The sequence below is a fragment of the Episyrphus balteatus genome, chromosome 2 (genome assembly GCF_945859705.1).
Source record: "Episyrphus balteatus chromosome 2, idEpiBalt1.1, whole genome shotgun sequence".
In the NCBI taxonomy this organism is placed as follows: domain Eukaryota; kingdom Metazoa; phylum Arthropoda; class Insecta; order Diptera; family Syrphidae; genus Episyrphus; species Episyrphus balteatus.
Genome location: NC_079135.1, coordinates 108,394,470 through 108,419,227, shown reverse-complemented (window position 1 = coordinate 108,419,227; position 24,758 = coordinate 108,394,470). Strand labels below are relative to the sequence as shown.

The 24,758-nt window shown below is 31.4% G+C and overlaps 1 protein-coding gene across 7 annotated transcripts; it reads right to left on the bottom strand.

Annotated features, from left to right (window-relative positions):
• Positions 1–1,883: 1,883 nt before the first annotated feature.
• LOC129908588 (armadillo segment polarity protein) lies at positions 1,884–24,315 on the bottom strand. Of its 7 annotated transcripts, none has more exons than XR_008771301.1 (8): positions 24,079–24,314; positions 18,473–18,529; positions 11,565–13,198; positions 11,299–11,499; positions 10,950–11,222; positions 8,971–9,064; positions 5,847–6,253; positions 3,044–3,171 (listed from the first exon to the last, which is right to left on the bottom strand). XR_008771301.1 is itself a non-coding variant. In XM_055985199.1 (7 exons), exons 2-7 carry the CDS (start codon positions 18,501–18,503, stop codon positions 2,981–2,983), a joined length of 2,424 nt encoding a protein of 807 aa, XP_055841174.1. In that variant the 5' UTR covers positions 18,504–18,529; positions 24,079–24,315; the 3' UTR covers positions 1,884–2,980. The 7 variants fall into 7 exon arrangements, 4 of the variants coding, with proteins under 4 accessions (XP_055841174.1, XP_055841173.1, XP_055841175.1 ...); XR_008771300.1 differs by having other exon boundaries at positions 3,064–3,192; XM_055985199.1 differs by lacking the exon at positions 5,847–6,253 and having other exon boundaries at positions 1,884–3,171; positions 24,079–24,315.
• Between the last annotated feature and the right edge of the window lie 443 nt (positions 24,316–24,758).

Sequence of the window (24,758 nt, the reverse complement as noted above, 5' to 3'; positions counted from 1 at the left end):
ATTGAAATTATGTATAGTTTCCTTTTTTGTAGATAATAGTTTTTTTGTTTTGTTTTTGTAAATTGGAAAAATGTTTTTCATCGGTTTCTTAACAAATATTTAAAAATAGCACACTATGCTATTACGTTTTGTGTTATAATTTTTGTTTTTTACTTTTTTTTTCATTATATTGAATGTTTACAAATTGTAATCTTTTTTGTTATTTTGTTAGCATTCATTTAAACTTCTTGTACAAAAATTCATTTTTTTTTTCGACACAAAATTGCATAATGTACATAAAAGTACCATTTTTTAACATTTAAGTGTATTTTTTCTTCTCTTGCCATTTGAAATATATTTTTTTTTTTTTTGTATTTTTGAATAATAATTGAAAATGTAATAATACTCATTTTAAACGGATTTTTTTGTTCGGTTATTTTTTTTTGTGTCGTGGTTGGTGAAAATGACTATTTTTTTGTTCTCTACAACAAACTGATTTTGTTTTATGTAATTTTTTTTTTGTTTTAAATATTAGTTGTTATTTTAAGTATTTTTTGTTTTAATGAACCATTTAAATTTTAACACTTACAAAGTATTTTGCTATAGAGTAGATTATAAAGTTAAATCTCTCGCTATAATAAGAGATTTGATTTTCGTATTTTGTATTTTTATTTCATTATTTTTTTTTTATTATTTTGTTGGTGTTTGGTAAACATTAGTTTTAAATATAGTGCAATACTGATAAGTAAAACATATTTTCCTTTTTCTTTTATAAAAGATATATATAAGTTTTGGGTTTGTTTTTAAAACACACAATAATGAAAAATATCTCAGGCTAAAGAATATAAATAAAAATTTGAAAAAAAGGTATTAATAAGTCATTGTTTGCTTTTAATCCCTTAAAATATTTAATATTATCTCTCTCATTTTAACAATACATACCCTGTTACCTTGTGTTGTAAACAATTTAAAACTTAAATAAGGAAATTTAAGTAACTTTCAATAAGTTTTATTTACTTTTAAAAGTTAATCAATAACATCTAGGGACCCAAACCGGGCGCCATTTAAGCTTTTATTTGTATTATTGCATTTAATTTTTCTGTTTTGTTTTCAACACTAAAAGCTCTTGGAAATATACACAAGTGAAAATCAAAATCAAACGGTAAATTAAGTAGGTGCACAGATTCCTTAATACAACAAATTAAATATGAACAGATGAAAATGATCCAGTTAATAAGGTTAGCGAAATTTTTGCTCCCAGTTACTTTTCACATTTAAATAGAATTAATTAAATGCAAATTGTACGGTTTATAATAGACGCAAATTGGGCGCCACTTAATAATTATATCCGCTATTTGCGATGCTTCTGCGAAAAGAGGCTGATAAAGGTTCAGTGAAGTGATTCAGCGATTCAGCAACTATCCATTAAGGATTTTTTAAAATTTGAAGTTTGGGCATCGAATGATGCAAGTTTGTGATAATCGACTCAAAAAGTATAATAACGCCATACCTTGCTTGATCATTAGAAATTTAACATCTGAAACGAAAGGTTAATTCAATCAGACCTATTAGATACCTTTAAGTTTTGCTAACAAAATGCTGCTAATTTTTATTTTACGGCAAAGCCAGAGAAAAGTTATGTTTGTATTTGATTGGTATATATGCTCATAGGTTCCATCATAACTTCTAAATTATTAATCGTATTTCGACAAAAAATTTAATATTTTAGGCAGCGCGCTGCAGCGTCTTGCTTGTCCGCTGGTAAATAAGCAATGTGATATTAAAATGTACTTCACGCTTCCGTCACACAGCTGCGTAATATTTTATGGAAAAAGTTATCCGAAATGTCAATCCGGAGAGAAATTTCGAAAGGAATTTCAAATTCGAATTAAAAAAAAATCAAGTGCAAGTGAAAATAAATATAAACCCTAGCTGTACGCTGAAGATGAGATCTCAAGTTTATTTTACACGTAGTATCGAAGATTTATGCAAAAGTGAATGGATTTCACAAATATAGAAAACCCCCATATTTTCATGGAAACAACAGAATAGAATGATGCTGGATTTTCCCCCGTCAGTTTTCTAGGGGAATTCGGGTGTCATTTCACTGGCTGAGAATTATAGGGTTGTATGTATTATGGAAACCCCTGCAGACATACAACCCTATAATTCTTAGCCAGCGATTTCATACAATTTTTTTATTTCTCAAAAACTAATTCCGATTAAGATTCGCGACAGAATCAGAATGAAAAAGTTTTTTTGAAAAAAAAATTCCAGATTTCAAAGAAAACATTTCAAAATTCAGATGTTTTTTTTTTTGAACATTTAGCTTGGGTTCGGATGATGAAAGTTTGCTACTCGTACTCACCATCCTTGAACCAAAAAAAATCACATTTAAAGTATATGGCGTTAAAAATTTTATTCTGAGGCCGGTATACTTCAAGTACTCATAAACGACTCTTCAATTTTCGGAGTGAGCTATTTTAATGTCAGAGTGGTCGAGACCACTTATATTATAAGTTGTATAAGCTCACTCATAATATTCACTCCTTTTCCATGCCGAATATGCTAAAAAGGCTCCTAAGTTTTGAAATCTGTGAGAATACCGACCTCTAAAACATAAATCTGTGAATCCACATTCGTACTTCTTTTGTACAAAAAAATTAAAAAAAATTTTCACTGCAAATTATCAACTCAATATCAAAAAATAAAAACCAATTTTTAATACTAATTGACAAAAAAAAATATTTTTTTTTTATTCAAGATTGCGTGTGTTAATATAAGTTTCGTATCAATTTTCTTATAAAATAGAATAAAAGAAAGAAAAAAATCTTTAGATAAAAATTTGAATACATCTAAAACATAATGTATAATAATAAATGATTAAAATATATGAAATATATAAATGTTTTTCTTTTTTTTGTTTAATAAAATTTTAATGTATGGGCTTCTCTGTCTGTTTTGTTTTTATTTTTTTGATTTTCAATGATTTTTTTGAAATTTAACAATCAGTGTCGTACCAAGCAGCCAAATTGTTGTTGTCATTTGGTGGAGTTGGCATAGCGTCCAAATCAAAGTTCAGCTCTCCAGCTCCAATCTCACCAACGTCCATGTCCATAGAATAGGGCGAGGTAGGTGCACCACCCGGTGTAGCTCCTACGGGACTGCTTATCTCCAGGCCTTGCATCGAATCTATTGGTAGAGTATCATATCCTGTTGTAATTAAATGTTCATACACAAGAAAGAAGAAGAAAAGAAAAAGAAGTCAGAAAAAAAAAACAGAAATAAGTTTCATTCTTGATGGCAAATAATTTTGTATCTCTTTACAACAAGTATACTCGGACAATTTTCTTTCACATGAAGGAGGATTGTTTAATGAAAAATCCCTGATAGCCTTGGGCATGGAAATATGTTTTGTTTGTTGTTTTTTTTTTTAACACCATTTTTGTTGTTACTTTGTTAGAGTAATAAACTTTAGGTTAATACTCCGACATGTGAACGAATTTTTACGAGTTACATGTTTTAATGAAAAATTTAATTTTTTTTTCACTTTGAGAACATAAAAGAGACCACAAAGTATTAAAAAAAAAAAAATTAAGATGTTTGCATTAAATGTTTATGTAAATTAATATCATTCATGAAATTAAAAAAAATATATATACACACACATGAGCAACGCAAATTTGCATAAATTAAAATTAAAAAACATTCAAAATGTTGAATGAAATTCATTCAAGTTAAAGTATAATATACATGCTTGTTTTGAATTATGTATCTATTCGATTTACAAAAAAGATTATTGGTCTAATTAGCGTTTGCATTTGCACTTTTTTTTTATATAACAGACAATTATTGCCATGAGGGCTTGATAAATAATATAATAATAATATTCATAACAGACAATTGTATTGCCATGAGGGCTTGATAAATAATATAATAATAATAATATTCATAAGAAATTGGACTTCTCAAAAAACTACCCATTGTGTCAAATCAAAATTTATAAGGTCTTCCATTTGGTGGTCCGAAGTCTTATATGGGAAAGAATAACCTCTTGCCTCAAAAAAATTGCATCGCATTTTTATGACGTCACCAAAATAGTGTGATTTGTCGCCATTGTTTTTTTTTTTTTTTTTTTTTTGGAACTACACAGAGGTTGTTATTAACACAATTTTGAAACCAGTTCAGCGGAAAATGCGAGTACCATTCGGGTGCAACTTTCAAAAATATTTATTTCGGATTGTAGACGTGAAGCTCACAATAGGGCTAATTTATTTTAATTTAAAGAACTTTTGAAGTTTTACTCAATTTCAAAATAAGGGTGATTTTACGCCATTCAACTGGAGACACAATTTTCACGGAGTGATATTTGAGGACTGAAAGATTTTTTTAATTGGAAGAATAAATCTGAGATGAGTGTGGAAGTAGGAGAATATTTAGGAAGTTGATTTTTTTTACACAATGGACAATATTAATACATAGTTCTTGCAAAAGTTTTGACTTATTTTTATTTTATTCTAAACAAATTCACTATGGCAAAGAGCTTTGTTTAACGTTTATAATAGCTTTAGGACTCACACTAAGTTAGACCTACATAAGTTCAAAATTACTTAGCCTTTGCAAACCAAATTTACCCTTTTGGAATTCAAGTTCAGGTTTTCAATCACTCCAAGGATTGGATTTTTTTTTTTTGTTTTGAAAAGCGTCAAGTTTTCGAAATTTCATGACGAACTGCATTAAATCCTCCGGATTGTGATTAAGAAAATATCGAATAAATGAGAGGCCGCCATAAGATTGTTTTTCACAGTTTTCAGTATGGAAAATTATTATTGTATTTAGGGGACCCTGTGTATGGTTACTTAAATGTTTAGCAAACCTTATCTTATGCTAAAGGTATAAGAATTAATTCTATATTTTAAATACATATTCAAATTTTTATGAAGAATACATTAAATTGTGATAGTCAGTTATATGGGTAGTCTTCAACCAAGGTTTAACTATTTTTGGTCGTTCAAACACAAATGGCTCACATCTGAAATTGTCGATTAAATGTATTCTCTAATGTATGAAGGTTGACGAGCCCGAAACAGCCCGAGGGTTTGGTACACGGATTAGTGATTTCAATTTTTGTGAATTGTGACGCTTAAATGTTGCATCAATATGGAGCTTAAAAAAAAACATACACGGTGATCAATTAAAGTGTACAATCAAATGTGCACAAAGTTGTTCAAAGACAGAGTTCAAACTCGAACATTTTCTCTAGATATTTTATCATGACCTTTTTAAATGTTTATCACTTAAATTTTATTCAAGAAAATTCTCATACTCATAGAAAAGTATTTACCTCTTTTAAGGTTGTTGTTGTTCTGTTTAGTGCATTTGTTAGCGCTTAAAAACCTCTTAGCAATGTTATACATAAAGTAAATAAATAAATTAATCAATATAAAAATCAAAACAGTTTCTGAAATAAACACACATTAAAACCATGCAAGATGCGTGAAAAATCTTACTATAATCATATTTATAGCAAGTTTTGTTTATTGTGCAGGAGTTCAAACTACAAATTAAAAACAAAAAATATAATGCACACTTATACACAAACAGCAATTGGGAGTTTAAAAAAAAAAATAAAATATATAATTATAAATAAATTAATATTTTTACTGACTAAATAAATTAAATTATATAATTCCGTATAGGAAATTATTGAATTAAAACAAAAAATTAAATCTAGCTTCCAAAATGAAAATAAAAATTGAACCGAAAAAATTTGATGATAATAAGCAAAACAAAATAAAATTATATATCTAAGAGAATATAACAAATTTTGTACAAAATATTTAGTAGATTTTTTAATTGGTAATCACCTATTGTACGCCGTTTTGCTTTGCTTGTCATTCTTTTCAAAATGATAGAAGTCGAGAGGAAGGAGGAGATCGGTGAAGTTCATGTGTTTTTATATTATTTTTTTTTCGTAAGTGCTGTTTTTTTTTTGTTACATTTTTTTTTTCTTAAGCTAAGATAAATACTGTTTCATCATTTTAATTTTTATTATCTTTAAGACGATAATAATATTTTGTTTGCTTTTTGTTTTTTTTTCTCCTACACAAAATTAAAATTATTAATTTTTTTTTGTATTTTAATTTTTTTTAATATTACTAAAAATTCGGTTTTTTTCTTTTTTAAATTTAATTCTTTGTCCAAAAATTTATTTAATCAGTTGAACAAACTTTTGAATTATGTTTTAGTGATGATATATGTTAGGCTGGCTTAGCTATAATTATAAATTAGAAAATAAAATAAAAACAAAAAATCCAATGGAGAGACAGAAAAAAGAAGATAAAAAAAACGTATTTATTAGTTAAATTCGTTCGTTTTTTTGGTTGCAGATAAAACTGGAAGAATTTTATGTTTTAATTAAATTTTTTTTATTTAGAACAGAAAGAAATTAAACTCAGCTAAATGACTTGGTGATATTAGTTTCATCTACATTATACTTCAATAAATGGTTAAATATTTTTTTTGTTTGAATGATAAGTGGTCGTTGAGATGATAATTCTGCGAGAGGAAGCATAACAAATAAATAAATGTTTACCTACGCTTGATATAAATTTGATATGATTTTTTAAATAATAAAACGAAGAAAGAATAAAATTAATGTTGCAACGAACTTAAAGAAACTAAAAATAGAACTAATAGTTAAGATGAATTTATAATGTTAACGTAATGATAATGATAATTTCAACGATTTTTAATAATACAGAGGGACAATCTGCAAAATTTAGTAATACTGGAGGGGTAAGCTACTTAATTATTTAATTTATTTAAAGGGATGGATCTAGCTTTGTACTGTGCGTTGTGTATGTGTTCAGTATTTAATTTACGGCAATCACTAGAAATTGGAACATTTAAGTTGATTTTTATTTATTATATCCTAATTGGTTTTTTTTATGTCGGTTCTTGTACAACAAATGATAACCTTGGTTTACAAAGCAATTATGAAGAAAAAGCTCTGTGTTTTTGTTTTCAACTCGAAAGAGGTAGTAATCCTGAAGATATATCCAGTTGGAGTAGGCTGGTTTTGAACCCAAAACCACAACCTTGTGTGGAATAGTTAAGATGTTAGTGCCCTTATAAACAATATAAGGTTAGTCCCATTTTTCCTGGTTCCACAATTGAATTTTGTTAGAATGGCGATTTGAAGATCACTTGTTTTCCAAAATGATTATTTGGTACCATTTTGATATTAATAATTGCTTGTGGAAAGGTTTTAGCCAGGTTCAGGACAAAGGTTTTACCGCACATTTTTTGTCGGCTCTTCTTACGCACTTCTTGGATGGCAGTTATGTCTGCTTAACAACAGCCAAGGGGCTAAGCTAGTTTCTCGGCTGCACGTGTTCTATTTAGTGACCTAACATTCCACGTGCAGATCCGAAATACATTGTCCTTATTTCGATTGCAAAGTTCGTCATCAATAAATCCGTCCGTTTCGAGAGTTGTCATCGTTCCAAAACTACACCCTGCTTCTGGCCAAACCTGTGTCACTAATTTTTTTTTGGTTGAATAAATTTGAAAAAACCGGCGGTTCATTGTCGTATTAAACTAGCCGAAATTGTTTGGAGAATGGTTTAAGTCGGGTTGTTGAACAGGGCAGAGAATAATTTTCATGAGCTTTGATTGGGACTGCCGTAATAGACTATTGTGCTACCTTGGTCAGGGACCTGCATTTTATTTAATTAGTAATGCAAATGCCATCGTTAAAAACATAAAATGTAAAGTTTACGGCTCCTTGCCCCAAAATTATAAACAGGGAAGTCCTTGAAAATAGAGCTTGCGTTGAAGACTCAGGAAACTTTTGCCTACATCCACTTAAACTATGCTTGTTTTCATTTAACCACAAACAAAAATAAAACAGAATTCCTTTGTCGAATAAAGCCAAAGAAATTTATATGCGAATTAAAAGAAAAAAAGAAAACCTTCTTAATGTTCCAATTCCCAGATTTTGAAATCTTCCTTTTTTTTAAACAACCCTAAAGTCTACACAAATATGCAATCAGTCTCAACTCTTCAAATTTTACATGTGCGCATTTTCGTGTCAAGTGTTGTTTTTGAGTTACTCGTAATTTGCTTAGACTTTTTTTTTTTTGGAATACCTGTCAGGAAGAGACAATTTTATTTTGTTTTCAGCCAAGTAAGTTGTGTAAGATTCCAAATATGTAGTGTGTTTATTTTTTATTAACTGTTTTTATCTAATTCATTAAAAGTTTGCTATTCAACCATACGATAATAATATTCATCGTAGTTGTTCATCGCGTCGTCGCCAATAATAATAACAGGTAGTTCTTTTTGTGATAAATTTCGATGAAGTGTTTTTTTTTTTTGATATAAAAATTAAGAGAAAAAAAAAGAAGGGAAATATATTTATTTATATTATGCTGACAACATTCATTAGTAAACTCAATTTTAATTCTTCACAAAAATATCCTACATAAACGTGTGAGAACATAATTTTTTATTAATATTAATAATTATGGGGTGGGTGATTATTATTATAAAGTGGAGGATGGGGATGAACAACGAAAATCAAACGTTAAAAAAACTTTTGTTTTCACTGCATTTTGATTTAGAATGTGCAGTAGATTCTATTTTAAATTCTTGTTTTATTTTTTAGATCAACTTACGTTTAGTATTTTGTTTTTGTCTAAAAAATGTTTAGTTTGTTTTTATTTTTTTCAAAATCAGTAGTGCAATGTGTGTAGTATGTGTGGTAACTTTATTATTATTTCTTTATGTGCATTTGATCGTTTTTTTAGTAAAATTATGTTAATGATAATAGAATAGTGGTAATAATGTGAAAATGTTATTTTTTTAAATCGATTTTTATAAATGATTTTTGTTTCGGAACGATTTTTTTATTTTATTTTTAAAATTAAATGATTAATATTCAAACTATAGTGAGATTGACATGCAACTCGTTTCTATTGTACGTACCTTGTTGAAATGCTCGACCTCCATGTGAGCTGTGAACGCTCGGAGGGCCTTGCCCATACAAGCCCTCATATGCTTGTTCTGGTCCAAGCATATCCTATTTTATTGTATTTTTATTGAATTAGTCAGTGGAAGTGATAGGTTTTCCCGTCAACAACAATAACAAATAAGTTATTATATTTTTATTTTGTGTTTAACATTTATGGTTGTTGTCGTTGATTTTGTTGTGATTTTATTTTAAAGTCAAAGCCCGAATAATACAGGTGCACAGAGAAGGGAGATTATTTTTTTTATGTATAATTTGTGATAATTGTTAAAAATCGTGGAGAAAATTTTGTTTCCAACATAAAAATAAAATAAAAAGAAAAAATAAATCAAAAAATAAATAAAATAATAATTTAAAATATAAATATAAAATAAAAAAAAAAAAATTATTTGCTAGATATTTAGTTTTACTACAAAAGATGTAACTACTGTGAACAGCTCTTCCTTGTTTGTATACATTTCAGACCTTAACAAATGCATTAACGAATGTGTGTGAATGTGAACTTAAATGCAAGTATGTAATATATTTTTTTATATTATGCATTTATTTATATAGAGATTCCTTGAAAGCCTGTGCAAACAACAGAAATTACATAATCGACATGGATGTTTGGCTGGTTGGCCTGCAAATGTGCACGCTGGACCGATTTAAAGACGGGGTAATACCTACAATAGACCAGCGCAGCAGTTCGTAAATATATCAGGCTATGGAACCTTACACAAGTTCCAAATATATTTTGAAACCTCAACATTCAATGGTATACAAATTTAATTACAATACTTCAAAATCAATACTGCACTAATTCACATTAGGATAAATGAAATTGTTTGATTAATGATGGTTTTAAAATGAGATTTACAGCCCATAGTCAAAACTTGAGTCACAAAAATTTTTTAAGTTGTGATCTACTACAGGCTACAGATCACAACAATATAAACAGTAAATACTTCTAGAAAGCCATCGAATTTCAGTGTGAAGAAGAAGTGTCTTTACACATATAGTATGCTCTTTACAGCTTCATCTAGACCTTTTTTTTGGATCAGCTGGCAATCATTAGATTAGATCGTACGGGGTGCTACCCAGGGGTTAGGTTGTGAAGGGTTTGCATAAATAAGGAATGGGTTTAGAGGAATTTAAGGTATTGGGTGCCTACCTGAACTATCCCGAAATTTGAATAAATTTCATGATGTTCTTTATTGACAAGGACGAGACTTCATCTAACTCGTCGAAGAAGTGTTCGCCGTATATATCACAGTATCCTGGGACCCAGCTAAAGGTACTTGTCTTCGTTGGGCTTGGATCTCTTAGTTCATTGCGACATCTATCAACAAGTTTGGACTGTCTGACAGTTGAGGAAATGGTTTTTATCAATATTCTTGTCTTCATTCGCCCATAATTATATTCGGTTTTTGAAGAACTCAAATATGTATATAAATACGAAAGCAAGGAATGTGCATTAAAAAGAATATTATTCGTAATTACATTTGTCAAGGTAAGCTGTTTAAAATTTAAGCCTGCTAACCCTAAAAATGTGATATTTAAAGAAAGTGCCACCACATTAAATTTTGTATTTGTGGATATCCAATTGTGACATAAAAAAATGTGTGTTTTTTTTTTAATTTTTTGTGTTTACTTAAAAAATAAATATTATCCTGCTATCAAAATAAAAAAAAACTTCTAAAAAAATATTGTTAACTACCGACCGACATCTTTTGAATCATGAGTGTTTGTTTATGTGTTTACAGAGAGGGAGTAAACAAACCAAATAATGGAATAATACATTCTAGCGACGAAGAGGGTATTGAGCTTCCTACTAATCTTCTAAATCACTGATATTTCTACATTTTGTATTTTGTTCTACTTCATTTCCTAATCAGTGTTTTGTTATAATTTTTTTTCTCTTTTTCAAAACAAAAGAAAAAAACAATTTATATACCTGTAAGTCTGGTCCCATTCCGAGATCAGCATTGCCCCATATGTTGTTATCTTCTCTTAAAAGAGAATTTGTTAGCTCAATAGACAAACGTTTCTTATAATCTTGTGGTTTGTCTTCGCTCATGCGGAATAGAACGGCTGCAGCATAAGTAGCTACACCTTCGTTTCTTGAATGCAATAAATCGGTTAAGGGCCCAGTGGCACCTTCTTGTTCGATTATCTCTGCTCCTTCTTTATCAGCAGCTAACTCACAAAGTACTCCAGCAGCAACGCGCTATTTATAATTGATAAAAAGTTTTTGTAAGGTTTATCTTCTTCATTCTTATCAAATACAACAAAAAAAAACTTACCTGAATATTTTCAATTTCGTTGAATAACAAGCGAACAAAGATCGGAATAACCGCCTGCTGGCGAATAAGTGCTCTATTGTGTGATTCTCTAGCGAGAATATGTAATGCACCAACAGTGCCTTCAACTATTTCCTCCATGCGAACACCATCAGCATATGCACTCGGTTGTTGAGAGCCTGTGCTTGCAACCGAAGATCGTTGCTGCAAAACACAAAAAAGAAAAGAATAAAGAACATCTTCTGAATAAATAAGTTTTAACAACTTACCCTTTCTGTGTCTTGGAAAGCTCTCATCAGGAGTCTAACCAAGTGATGTATGGCACCATGCTCGCGCAACGGTGCATGATTTGCTGGACAAAGTGCCAGGTTACGAATTAAACCAATAACTGCTTTAATCAACGGCCAACGCGATGGTGGATGCAACAGCTTAACAATAACTGACAATCCATAATTCAAACGAACTGCATTTTGTGCCAGCTCTGAGTCAACATGACGCGAAGTTAAATGACGTAAAGCACAAACTGCTGGTTCGGTGATCTCTTCACGATCACCGGCATTGATGATGGTACGAACAAGTGCATCGACTCCACCCACTTGGCAAACAGTTGCCTTGTTACGTTGGTTGTTGCAAGTCAAGTTAGAGAGTATGCCAGCTGCACAAGTAACAACATTAACATCTGTGGAAGCCAAAACTTGAACCAAGCTCTGAAGAAGTGCCTCTAGCCCCTCGACTTTGGTTGCTGCGTCAGACAAATTTCGCAAAGTCCAGAGACAATTCTGCACCAAACGCTGTGATGGATTGCCCAAATGCATAGCCAGAGCTTGCATACCACCAGCATCAACAATAGCTGGTTTATTGCTTGAACAGACAGACAAGACTTTCAACACTCTTGATGTTGTCCACAAGAGTTTCTCGTAGTCGTATGAGCGCATTATGCGTACCAATTCATTGGGTCCACCGGAAGCCAAAATTATCAACTTGCTCTCTTGATTGCCATAAGCCAGAATTTGCAAGCAATCAGTGACAATGGCTAAGAATTTCACATTGTTACGCTGCAACAGGGTAACCATCTTCTGGAGACCTCCAGCTAGACGCACGGCCATTTTTGACCCATCCTGGTGCAGAAGCAAATTGTGCAAAGTGGTAATGGCATAAAAGAGAACAGATTCAACAGGCGAAGAGAGCAATTTAACCAAAGCTGGAATGCCACCGCTCTTGAAGATGGCCAACAAGCCTTGTCGATGGTGCGACAAATTATGTAGAGTACCAACGGCTCCTTTGGTTGTCTCCAGATCGTTGCTGTTTGAAATGGCGCGAACTAAAGCAGCCACCATTTGTGGACTATTCATGATGGCATGACGAGAAGCTTCCTTCTTCGACAATTGATGGACCATCATAGCAGCCTGCGAAACAACAACTTGATCTTCATCATTCAATAGCTTGATGAGTTCGGGAATTGCTCGAGTAGCAAGTTCAGCGTCATCTTGGTAATTAATTAGATTGACCACGGCATGTTTAAGCATTTGTGATGGTTCAGATAAACGCTGAACAGCTGTGGGTTGTTGGGGATCGAACTGGGTCGAAGGGATCTCAATGCCTTCTTCAAGTGTCTCGGGGAACATTGCTGCTCGGACACGTTGGGAACGTGTCTGGCTCAATTGCTGGTTCATATCATCAACTTGGTCTTGGGTAAAGTTCTGGGGGAAACCCTGGTCCAGATCAAACATCAATGGGTCACCTTCCATTTCTTCATCTTCCTTGCCGCTCAATGAGGGCACTTGCGTCACTGCACCCGAATGAATACCAGAATCACCCAAATAGGAGTTTTGTTGCCACATAAGCGTTTGCTCCTTAGACGATACCATTGGTAAGTCCGGTGGATTGTATTGATTATGCGGCACTAAAAGAAGAAAATATCATCATTAAAGAGAAGTCTACAATGCAATATACAAGAAAGACGAACGATATTAAAGGGAAAAGTATAATAACAATAGGAACACGACAACAATAAATCGATGAGAGGTTGTAGAGTAGAAAATGTATTCGACTGTGAATCGTACCACTTGAGAATATTACTCTTCTGAAGATGGGTTCCATTAAAAGTGCAAAGCTACCGCAGCATATTCCTAGTGACTGTTGTATGATGTCGATGTGGATGAGGGGGTTAGGTGGTGTGCTCTTTTTTTTTTTATTTTATCAGACGCATTACAATAATTACAGTTTTATATATTATTGAGCTTTTCTATACATATGCTCGTATGTATTTGTGTGTATGTGAAAGTAATGCAGTTTGAAATAATTTTGTAACCGCATTGGAGATTGTTTTTTCTTCTTTTTTATGATGTTTTATTTTTATTTTTATTTTATTTTTTTTTATTGAAATCTTATGTTGATGTCGGTGAGTATTTCATGAGTGAGTGCATTTTGCTTTCATGTGAATATGATACTTGAATGTAGTGCGTATGAGTACTGTATTGAATGTTGGTACCTTTGATATCAAATATTTGTACACTTTTGGGAGCTGTTGGATGAAATTACAAGCCTCAGCGCTTAAAATAACATTCACCTAGCTAAACAAACTATTTTAATTAATTTGGTAAAGGATATTTAAAATGGCAAAAAAATCATTATAAGTAGTTATCTTCTTGCAAATTTTTAATCAGCTTTTTGAGACTAATAGTTTCGAAAACGTAAAAATTTTCTGAAAAAAGAAGGGTTAAAAAAATTTAGTTTTGACTTTTTTTTAAGGTTTTTGAAACTTATCATATTAATCTCAATTGAAATTAAAATGTTGAGATGCATTGTAAGTTTTTGCTTTGCAATCATTTAGAGTTTTTTCAATGCAAAAAAAAATCTTCAATTCAGCATTTCAAATTAAAGATTAATAAAGAAAGCAACTAGGCAACTCAATTTGAGTTTTTTGTCAATGGCACATCTGAGTAGATTGTAAGCGATCGCTCAAGCATTTACTTGAGAATTTTCTCAATTTGAATGGTGATTAAAATTGACAATCGAAATTTCATCAGTTCGTGATCGCACAAAATGTATACGACATATAAAAATACTAATGACATCGATGAAAAGAAGGGAGATGTAAATATTGTGTTTTTTTCAACATAGATTCAGAAGCAAACAGTTATGTTCTTGTCGTTAAAGGGAATTAAAGTTGGAATCATCAGATTTCATTACCATTATAAACTTTTGGTAGCCATACTTAATTTGTGTACAAAGGACGTATAGCTTTGCAATCGCTGTTTTTTGGGCTGAAAAAGCTCATGAGCTAATAAAGTTATATTGCGAGAAACCAAGCCGAGCAGTATTTTTCCGTATAGTTTCTATAAAAAAAAAAAAAAGGAAAAAATGTTGAATAAGTCAACAAGCCTACCAATTTCGGATTGTTTCATGTTTGAAGCCACCCATCTACATTACCGTCCCTGTTATGACTCGCGAGTCGAACGTTCGACTTAAGGCGAACGATTTGGCAAAGGCTCATGGCGTGTTATTACAATTAGTAAAACACGAAGTTCTACTCGCAATGCAGTCACAATAATAAGAACAATAGGCGTATTTCTTTGGCAAAGCTACCCGCAGTAGGATTTCCCAAATATCAACACTAAACAAAAATGTATATGCACGCACCAAGAGAAAGGAAAACGCATACTTATACCATTCGTCAAAATTCTATCTGCAGCTTGGTTTAGCTTCTATTCCTATTGGCAGCTCCGTGTAGTTGTTGTAATGCATGTAAACGCCAAGTGAGGATACGGATAGCAATGCCAAAAAAAAAAACACAGCTAATGTGTCAAAGTAATTTTTAAGACAGCGAATAGTTTATAATTTACCCAATTCATTAGATTCGACAATTTTTTTTTTGTAGCGATTCGCATGAAAAAATAGGTATTATGTCTTTGCAAGTATTTGTTTCTTTTTGGTTTTTGTTTATTATTTTTTAATTGGAGTTCAGGGGATCTTTTTTATGCATTAATGTGCTTGTTGCAATAACCACAGGAAGTCAAGGAATTTAATAAAGATCAAAGTACTGACTCGTGCCTCGGGCGAGACATCTTACTCTTATTGGTCCAAGTCCAAGATCATTCGAACGTACTTTTCCAGGTAATGTTCTTAGCAGATCAAGTTGATGCATCTAACAACACAATATCGTCGGTGAAACCAGAAAAGTGTGTAACTCCAAATTTTCTGAAAATTAGATTTGAATACCATCTGTTAGACAAACCTAATATCTACCGTTCCTTAAACTCAGAATCCCCTTAAAATTCATAGTTTGAATTAATGATAATTTGACCAATTATTTGAAATATTCAACATAAACATTCATAGTTTTTATTTTATTAGCAAATTAGAAAATAAAAACTCATACAAATGCCTTCAAAAAGATTTTGTTTTTTTGCTCTCCTATAAAATTTGCTAAAATGGAGTAACACACTTTTCTGGTTTCACCGACGATATGCAAATCACTTGAGAAATCATAATAGGTACTATTTTTGCAATGTTACATTATGGTCCCAATTTCCAGACAGACGTCTAGATTTTGAGATGCCTTCTCCAACAAATACTCAATGAAGTTCTTTTGCCTTTGTGCTATCATTGATCTTATTAAAGTCCTGTACATTTGTAATTAATGTATCGTAGTCATTTAGTTTTCAAAAATTGATGGACAGAGTTTAAATATTTCTCTCAGTTTTTGAGTATGAATTCGGAATGCAGGAGAAATTTTATATTTGAGCCGCAAATATTTGAGTTTTATATTTATGACATTTGTCAGACTTGCGCAATCATGGATTTATGAAAGCACCCTTATCTTATCCAGAGTTTAGTTTAGTTTTGTTGGTTTTTACTAATAAGGGTTGCTGATTTCTCATCTAACTTCACTACAAACTACTACCTCGTATTTCTAAGACAATAGGACTTGATGCTCGAATTAACATTACACACAATAATTATATTAAGGAAGCACACATTTTTGCGGTGATTCCCGGCATCGCATGTCGTTCTCGCGGGAAAAAAGACTCATAGGTTCCCAAAACCCGATGCGTCACCGCACGAATTGTTGCATCTATCAGTATATTGCCGTAACGTCTTCGTAATTTTGTGTAATTGTAAAACGCATGTGCTTTTTTTGTGATTTTTCGGGCAGTTGTCCCAAACTTAAATCACATCTAATGTCCATCTAATGTGTCAGCGCTGGCTAATCTGATATAGGATTTGAGGTCAGTGCAGCGAAAAGCAAGGGAAAATTATAAAATAGTTTATGAAGTCAATGTAAGTATTAACTGGATGATTTGACCAAGTTAAATATTATGATATTTTGTGAATGAGAACTTTACTCATTAAAAGATTAACCATGTACAGGATGTACACATGTTAAGAGATTTCTCAAACAAAATTAAAAAACTTTAACAAACTTTAACATATTTTCAAGGACCTTTTTGTAAATTTTGAAAATGTATAACATAAATTTTAAGCAACCAAAAAAGGGTTCACAGTCCTTCGCTTTTTTTTTTCCTAAAAAGAATACGATAAAAGTGATCTACAGGTGCCTTTGGCAATTTAAAGATTTATTTGTTCCGAAACAATTACTCGACATGAGTGGTTGTAAGCATATATTTGGTACACATTAGACTTATGTTTATTCATTATTAAAGTTCATCTGGTTGTGAAATTATAACAACAACAGCAACACAAAAAGATCTTTAGCTTAGCAACAATAACAGCACACAAAAAGACCAATCAAATGTAAATTTGAAATGGCGCAAAAATACCGCAAGCAATGTATTATGCAAGCCCTGCGAATATACATAGAGAGATTTCCTTCTCTCATAATACACATAAATGGAGTATAAATGTACCTAAAGGTGATGGGAAATATTCATTCCACTTTGGATATATTATATATATACTATATGTATTTCTGTAAACACTGCGGAACGCAACAGAAAGGCGCAGCCGAAGGACTCAACTTACGTAAACTTTTTCCACCTCTTTCTCGCCACCGACCGCCACCCAATTTTTCCCATTTTTCATATTTTTTTTTACTTTTTTTTTTCAAATTTATAGAAAGCAGAAAAAATCCCTGTTGACAATCAAAATCCCTTTGACACATGCGACGACAGAATTAATGGGAAGCGGGAAAAAGTAGGTGGGTGGAGGTGATTTTCATAACCTCCCCCTTGGGTTCTCTTGTTTTGTTGGTGGTGTGTTCTCGGAGGAACTCTGTCCCGCTTTGCTCAGCAGTGCACTTACTCTCCTATTGCAAGGAATAATACGCAAACGATGAGAGAGAAGGATAAAGGATGCAGAAAAAAAAACTGAAAAATTATGATGACGACAAGGACTGTGACGAGACGCGACAGTGTTAGATGAATTAATTCAACCAAGTGCACGACTGCAGTGTAAGCTACATACATAGCACTTAGTTTCTATTACAGCACAAGCAGTTTAATTCTTTTTTTCTTGTTTTAGGGGCTTTACTTTGTTTTATTTTTTTTTATCACAATTTCTCTCTTTTTTTTTTTTGTTATTCATCCTTCTGCTGCAAGTTTATTCAGCCAAAAGGATTTTTTCCCATCCTTCCGTTTGTTCGTCCATTTTTCCCAGAATGAGTACATGATTGAAAAAAAGAACGAATAGAATGGGGCTTAATCATTTATGGCGGGAACATTTTCACAAGTTGGCATAATTTTTGCCTTTTTGTGTTAGAAAGCAAATAGATTCCATGCACAGGCACATAAATGTAAAGGGAAAATAATGCAAAAAAAAAAAATAAAGGCCAGGGAACGACGACGGCATGGTCGGAGAGTACTCTGAGGCGTGTGCAATTGCTCAAGAGACCCAAATTTGCATTATTTTTTCTCTGATTTTTTTTTTGTACAAGGCTTTAGCCTCAAGTTAGAACTCTTAAAACACCAATTGGGTGAGATTTTTTTTTTTTTTTTTACTTTCAAAAAAAAAAAGAAACCAAATGGATTTTCATGATAAAATAAAGAAAAAGAAATCAATTAATTATGCAACGATGAGAAAAAATCTTAACACAAAGAGAATATGCACAACGTGCGTCGTCGGATCGAGAATGAAGTGTTTGTTTTAGGTTAAATTAAAAAGCATGCAGCAGTTGTTGAATATGAAGGTATCTTTGTATGTATGTGTATGTACTTACTGGTTCGATTTTGGGGAGGCAAATAACTCATGGTGATTTAGGCGTTTCACACCACACCTGAAAATATAATAAAAGAAAATAATGTTTTTAAAAATTCGTTCATAAAAATTGAAATTGTTTGCTGAAATGGAAAACTTAATTTTGTCATTGGCTTGTAGTTTCAAACAAAAGAAAATAAACATATTGAAGGTAAAAAAAGGAATAACAACTGGACAATTCGAATTGCATTCAAAGGTAATTTAATGTAAAACCAAAATCCTTCCTTGTAAAATGTATTATTCATTCAGTCCAATTTACACCTCAATGAAGGGTTTTATAAGTGAATTTAAGTATCTGGGTTGGAAATCAAAAAAGCTGGTTTGTAATGTACAAGGGTCCTTAGAACTTCATCTCTACAACATTAATTACTATGGAAAGAATGTACCATATATTCAGACTCACAAAGATTTTACATTAGGGCGGATTTAATTTGGAAAATTTTTGATTTTGTGTGCAAATAGAGGCTTTTTTGTTGTTAATAAATAAAAATGAAAACAAGTTTCAAGTCTTTAAGTTAATCCAACCTGAGCCTCAAAGCAACTGAAGTTTATTATATGGATAGCACAGTTTTGAACATAAAAGTTTTAATGCAAACCAAACTTTGTTTAAGAATTTTAAAGTTTGATCAAAATTGACCTTTTAATCGGATTTTTTTTACAAATTTTGGGGTTCAATAATTTTGGAGTGTAAGCTAACTTTACGATTTTTTAGGTGCTGAAGACGAATCTAACCATTTTTTTTTTCATCGCTAACATGAGAAATAACCGAAAAAGTTGGAGAAAAGTAAACTAGTCCTAAGTGTACTAGCCTCTGAACTCGCTTGGTCTGAGTTCAATACTCAAGTGCGATGGAAAAAAAGAAGTCTGATTGGCATCCGTGTTTTTGTTGTTGGCCAAGTTCTGTATTTTAAAAGTGAAGAAAACAAAATGTTCAACTTTTGTTTCAACCTTGGAGTTGAAGTCAACTCTCCAGTTTGCCTACTCTCGAGTTTGCTTCAAGTTGAGCAATAGTGAAGAAAATGGCTCTTAATATAATTTTTGTTGATTTACATGAACTATCATGCAGAGAATCATAAAGTGAACCCAAATAGTCGAATGAAATCTTTGTCCAAAATGAATTTAGAACTTCAATTAAGAAATTTTTGTTTCTAAACAACCTTCTTTATTCGTAAACTTTCCACTAGAGCCAACTCCGAACGTTTTTTTACTATTCATATCAGGCAAGTATGGCGAAGAGACCAAAACTTCAACATTTTGACTCTGAATACAACTTGCCGGTATGTATGTGAGCTTTCTCCTTTTAAAAAGTCCAACTTAGTCCACCAAATAGTTCTACAGTTATAGGTTTTTGTTCTTATTATTCGTTAGCTCAGAAAGTCCAGTTTAACTGAGTAATAGCTTACTAAACCCATTTTGTACTGCCTTTTTTTCAAGGTTATTTTTGTTTAACGTCATGGGATTAAAAGTGGGAAAGGAAGACCGAACTGTATTTTAAAATTCTGTATGTACAAAACACTGTATGACTAGAATACTACAATGCATTATTCTGTATTTCCAAAATTCTGGTGGGTAAAATGTTGTATATCAAAAATCCGTATTTTAAAATGCTGTAAATTGGCTGAAAAATCGTTTTGCTAATATTAAAAGGCGTGCGTTTACACGCACTCAGATATCAAAACGATTTTTCAGATTACAGCATTTTTTATCATATGAATTTAACTCCGTCTATACAACACACCAAAACAATCTTAAAAACTTCACTTAAACAATAGTTTCTCAGTCTTATTCAGAATGAAAACTCCCGAAGAAATGTGTGTAGCATTCCTTTTTTGTTATAATTTTGCTCCCTTCTCGTTAACTACTTTCGGCACACGGGTGCGAATTTGGCAGGACAAAAATAAAAAATTACGATTTTTCAAAAAAGTGGTCACAAAAAAGTCTCTTTCTTAGGGTGAAAATATTTTTTTTGGAATTGTGAAAACAATATTCGAATTCCTCGGAAAATTCTACATCATTTTCATATACAGTGGTGGAAAAATAATTAGAAACACGCTCTTTCTTTTCAAAATGTTTGTATGTTCATAATATGAATAAAAAATATTAGAAATATTTTTTAACAGAGGTATTTGAAGAGCTTGATGTTTTACTAAGGATCTCCTTTTTATTGCAACTTCTTTTTCTAAAATATAACAGGTTGGTGTGTCAGGAATATTGTTAAGGACGTTTTATTATTTTTTTGGAACATGTGGCATTTTTCGAGGACTGCAACCACATTAACCAACTAATAGAAATTAATTGGCGATAGCCCTTTTTATTAATTGTACGTTTAATTAATTGACCAAGTTTGGCAAATGTAAATGCTAAAAATCAAAAACAGGATATTTCTTAGTAGTTTTTCCTCAGTGTTTCTAATTATATTTCCACACAAAACTGGACTACATTTTAGATTTTTTGCAATATTTTTCTTTTGTTGGATAAATTCTAAATTTTTTTTCTTAAAATGTTACAAGGATTATATCATCACTTGTGTTTGCTAAAAATTTGTTAAATATTTTGTATTTATAGTAATAAAAAAGTAACATTTTGTAAACATAGGAGGATGTTTCTAATTATTTTGCCACCACTGTATGATTCTCTATAAAATATTGAGACCGAAAAAAGTTGTAGTGACATGAAAAAGTATGAACCAAATTCGCACCCGTGTGCCTATCACGTCACAAAAAAGAGGTGTTCCTACAGAGGGTTAATAATGATGAACAATTTCCTTAAGCTTTTAAATTGGGTTACTGGTACGTATTTTAAAATACATATTTTTAATCATGCAGTAACCTATATCATTATACAAAATTTTGATCATATAGAATTTTGAATTACAGTAATACGAGGAATAATACCATTGGGATTAATTTCAGAATTTCAGAAATACATAAATCGTTATGCTTGACAACACTGGTGAGGAGTAGTTCGTGCATGACAGGTGTTCTTAAACTTTAGTCGAATATAGTTTTAAAATTTTAGACTTTCGATGGTCCGAGTATTAAGGATATGCTTTGTAGTGGTAATGGTATTGGTTACAATCGTTCATTAGTTTTTTTTTTTTTTATATTTTTGCATTGAATTGGTGTCTTTTTTGTGAAAAACAAAAATAATGAAGCAGTGTGTTCTATATCGAACTTGCAGCAAGGTCTGATTCTCTGTTATTACATATTTTGTTTTGATGCTGCGTTGATTTCTTAAAGAATACTTTTAGCTGTAAAGAATAAGCGATCTCAGAAAAAAGTTGATTATACTTCTGTGAAGGCGTATTTAAGTCATAAAACGTCTTCTTATACATAGTCTTGTTTTTTAATTATTTATTTTATGATTTGTTTCGACTAAACAGCCGTCCTCGGAGCATAGTCGATTGCATTACTCCCTTGAATAATCAGCCTTATTTGAAATGAAAACTCCTGGGTAAATGTGTTCGGGAGAAGGGCAAAATTTCCGGAAGATTTTTGATTGGCAGCCTTTTCTCGAAAACATTTCTCTGCTCTGGGAGTTTTCATTCAAAATAGGGCTGAATGTCTTATTTAGTGGAATAAATTGTCTAATGGTCAATATTTGGCAGAATAAATGGTAAAAAAACATTCTAATGTTTCGAACTTTTACATTTTGTATGAACTCGCTTGAATTAAATAAAAGGGTTGGCTGGCAATTGAGGAAGACTTTTGTCTTAGGTGGCGCACGCAAGTAACTTGGCGTGCGAAACTGGAAGCAGGTGCCTAAGGATAGAGCTGGATGGAGATTTTTGATGGTTAAGGTGCAAATCTACAATGGTTTTGTAGAACCGTCCTAAGTCGTAAGTCACAAAGTAAACCAATTATTTGCGAACACTCAAAAAGTCTTGCGACATAAAATTATTTTTTTTTTTTTTTTTATTTTCATCACTTTCATCAAGTTTTGAGGTCTAAGTTTACAAAGGAATTCAAACAAAAGAAAATGAAAATAATGGTATGCTTTATAGTTGTTTATTGACTTGGCTACAAATCAATGTGTCCGAGTATGAAAATAACAATTTTTTCTACTCGTAGATGAAAATGTTATTCAAGCTCCAATACTCTAATGATTTTGTTGCCATTATTAAATTCTTTGATACAGAATTCTACTTCTTTATTTTTTTTTTTTTATTTTTATTTAAAAATACAAATACCATTAACCAAAGTAAACAAATCAAACAAAATGAGTTCTTACATGTATCTAAGTAAAGTACCTGTCCTAACGAATAGAATTTTCTCTGTACATTCAATATTTTATTAAGGATTTATCCTACCTATAATCCTTTTTAATGAAAGAATTTTTCTTCCTTATTTTCAATACCACATATTGAAGGCACCTTTCCTTAATGCAGAAACGAAAAAAAAAAGAATTCTATTCAATATTCAATCAAGACAAAGGCGCAGGTATACTACTTTTTTTCCATTAATTTAATTCCTTACTTTTCTATCCTCACAGACTCACTCCATTTTTACACAAAAAAAAAAAAAAAAGAAAAGAGAGACTCAAGTTACAAAGTGTTGTGTTTGTAGTAAAAAGACAAGACATATTTTTTTCCTTGTTTCTTGTTTGTTTGTTCTTTTTAGCCGGGTTCATGCGAGCCAAGTAGGCACTGACTATACAAACTATTTTTCCACACCTCCCTCAGGTAAAAGTAAAGTAAGGTGAGCATAATAATACTTTGTACATTAGTCACGGTCTTTCCAAGAATTCTTCTTCTTGTCAAACCAACAACGACGACGAGTCTCAGTCTATTGCAAAATACAATAAAAAAAAACTATGCAACTTACCCCCGCGACAATACAATAGTCAAAGAAATAAGAAGAAAAAAACAAAAACCATGACATGGATGGAAGAAGCAGACAAAATTTAAAAAAAAAAAAAAAAAAGAATAAAAATAGCAAAACATAATTTATATGCATTTTTAAGATATGTAATATTCTGTTCTGACTTCTGAGACTACCAAGGAAAAAAAAAACTTGCAAAACCATTTTTCCAAGACAAGATAAAGAGGTCAACAAGAGAAGCAACCAGAGCCAGAGTAGAAAAAGAAGAAAGAAATCAGCGATCGTAAGAAACACACACACAAAAAAAAAGTTGGCATTTCCGGACTTTCCTCAAAAAAAAAAAAAACTAATTCAAAAACAAATATTTCTACTTTGCAACATAATTTCTATACAAAAAAAATCATAGAAAACATAGAATTTCAAGGACCAGCCATTTCCTAATTATTTTCTCCTGTTTTTTTTTTTTTCAATCAAAAAAAAAGCCAAGAAAACTTGGAAATGAAAAAAATTCAACTCCATGTACCTACACCCGCAATATACAACAAAAAAAAAAGAAATGAAAAAAAAAAAAAATTGTATTGCAAGGTACGCGCTGTGCCTGATCCAGCCAGCCATTGCACTTGTGATAAATCGAATCGACAAAATATAGAATAGATACCACACCCCCCTCGAGAGAACAATTTTTTTTATTCAATTTGTTTTTTCTCCATTATTTAATTTGAATTTCACAAAAATTTTTATCACTTACCGTTCACAAATAGTTTATTAATATTATTATGCACAATACAATTAATAAAACGCACTTGATTTGTTAAAAAATAGATTTTTTCACTGGAGGAAAAAATTTTTTATTCGAGACACACAATATGGTGGAATAGGAAATAAAATTCCCCACAACACACAACTATTCACTTGCAGATGAAAATTCACTTTGCTTTGGATTTTCAACTTTACACAAAAATTTACACCAACTTTTCGGGGATGAATTTTGTACACAATGGATGAACATATTCAGCGGCAGCCATTTTTTTTTTATTTTTGATGGTGTGTTTATTTTTGTATTCAGCAAAAATGAATATGGTGTATTTGTTTTTGTGGACAGGGATGGTGAGAGGGAAGAAAAATATCATAAAGTGGTGCCAAAATAAATTTTTTCTTTATAGGTACGTTTACACTTATTTGCATAATTCTGTTACATAAAATTGTTAAGCTTCTTAAACTTGCGGTCGAAACTAACGGCCATAACATTCACTAGTTTAAAAAATACATCTGGATGTAAAATTGTCAAATGTCAAAAATAAATCCAAATCAAAATAGTTATCCCGATTTTAACTATGAAAATAGTTAAAAATGACTATTTTTTTCTCTGTGTGATACTGAATATTATGGATTTGGATTTATTTTTCACATTTCAATTTCTTTACATCC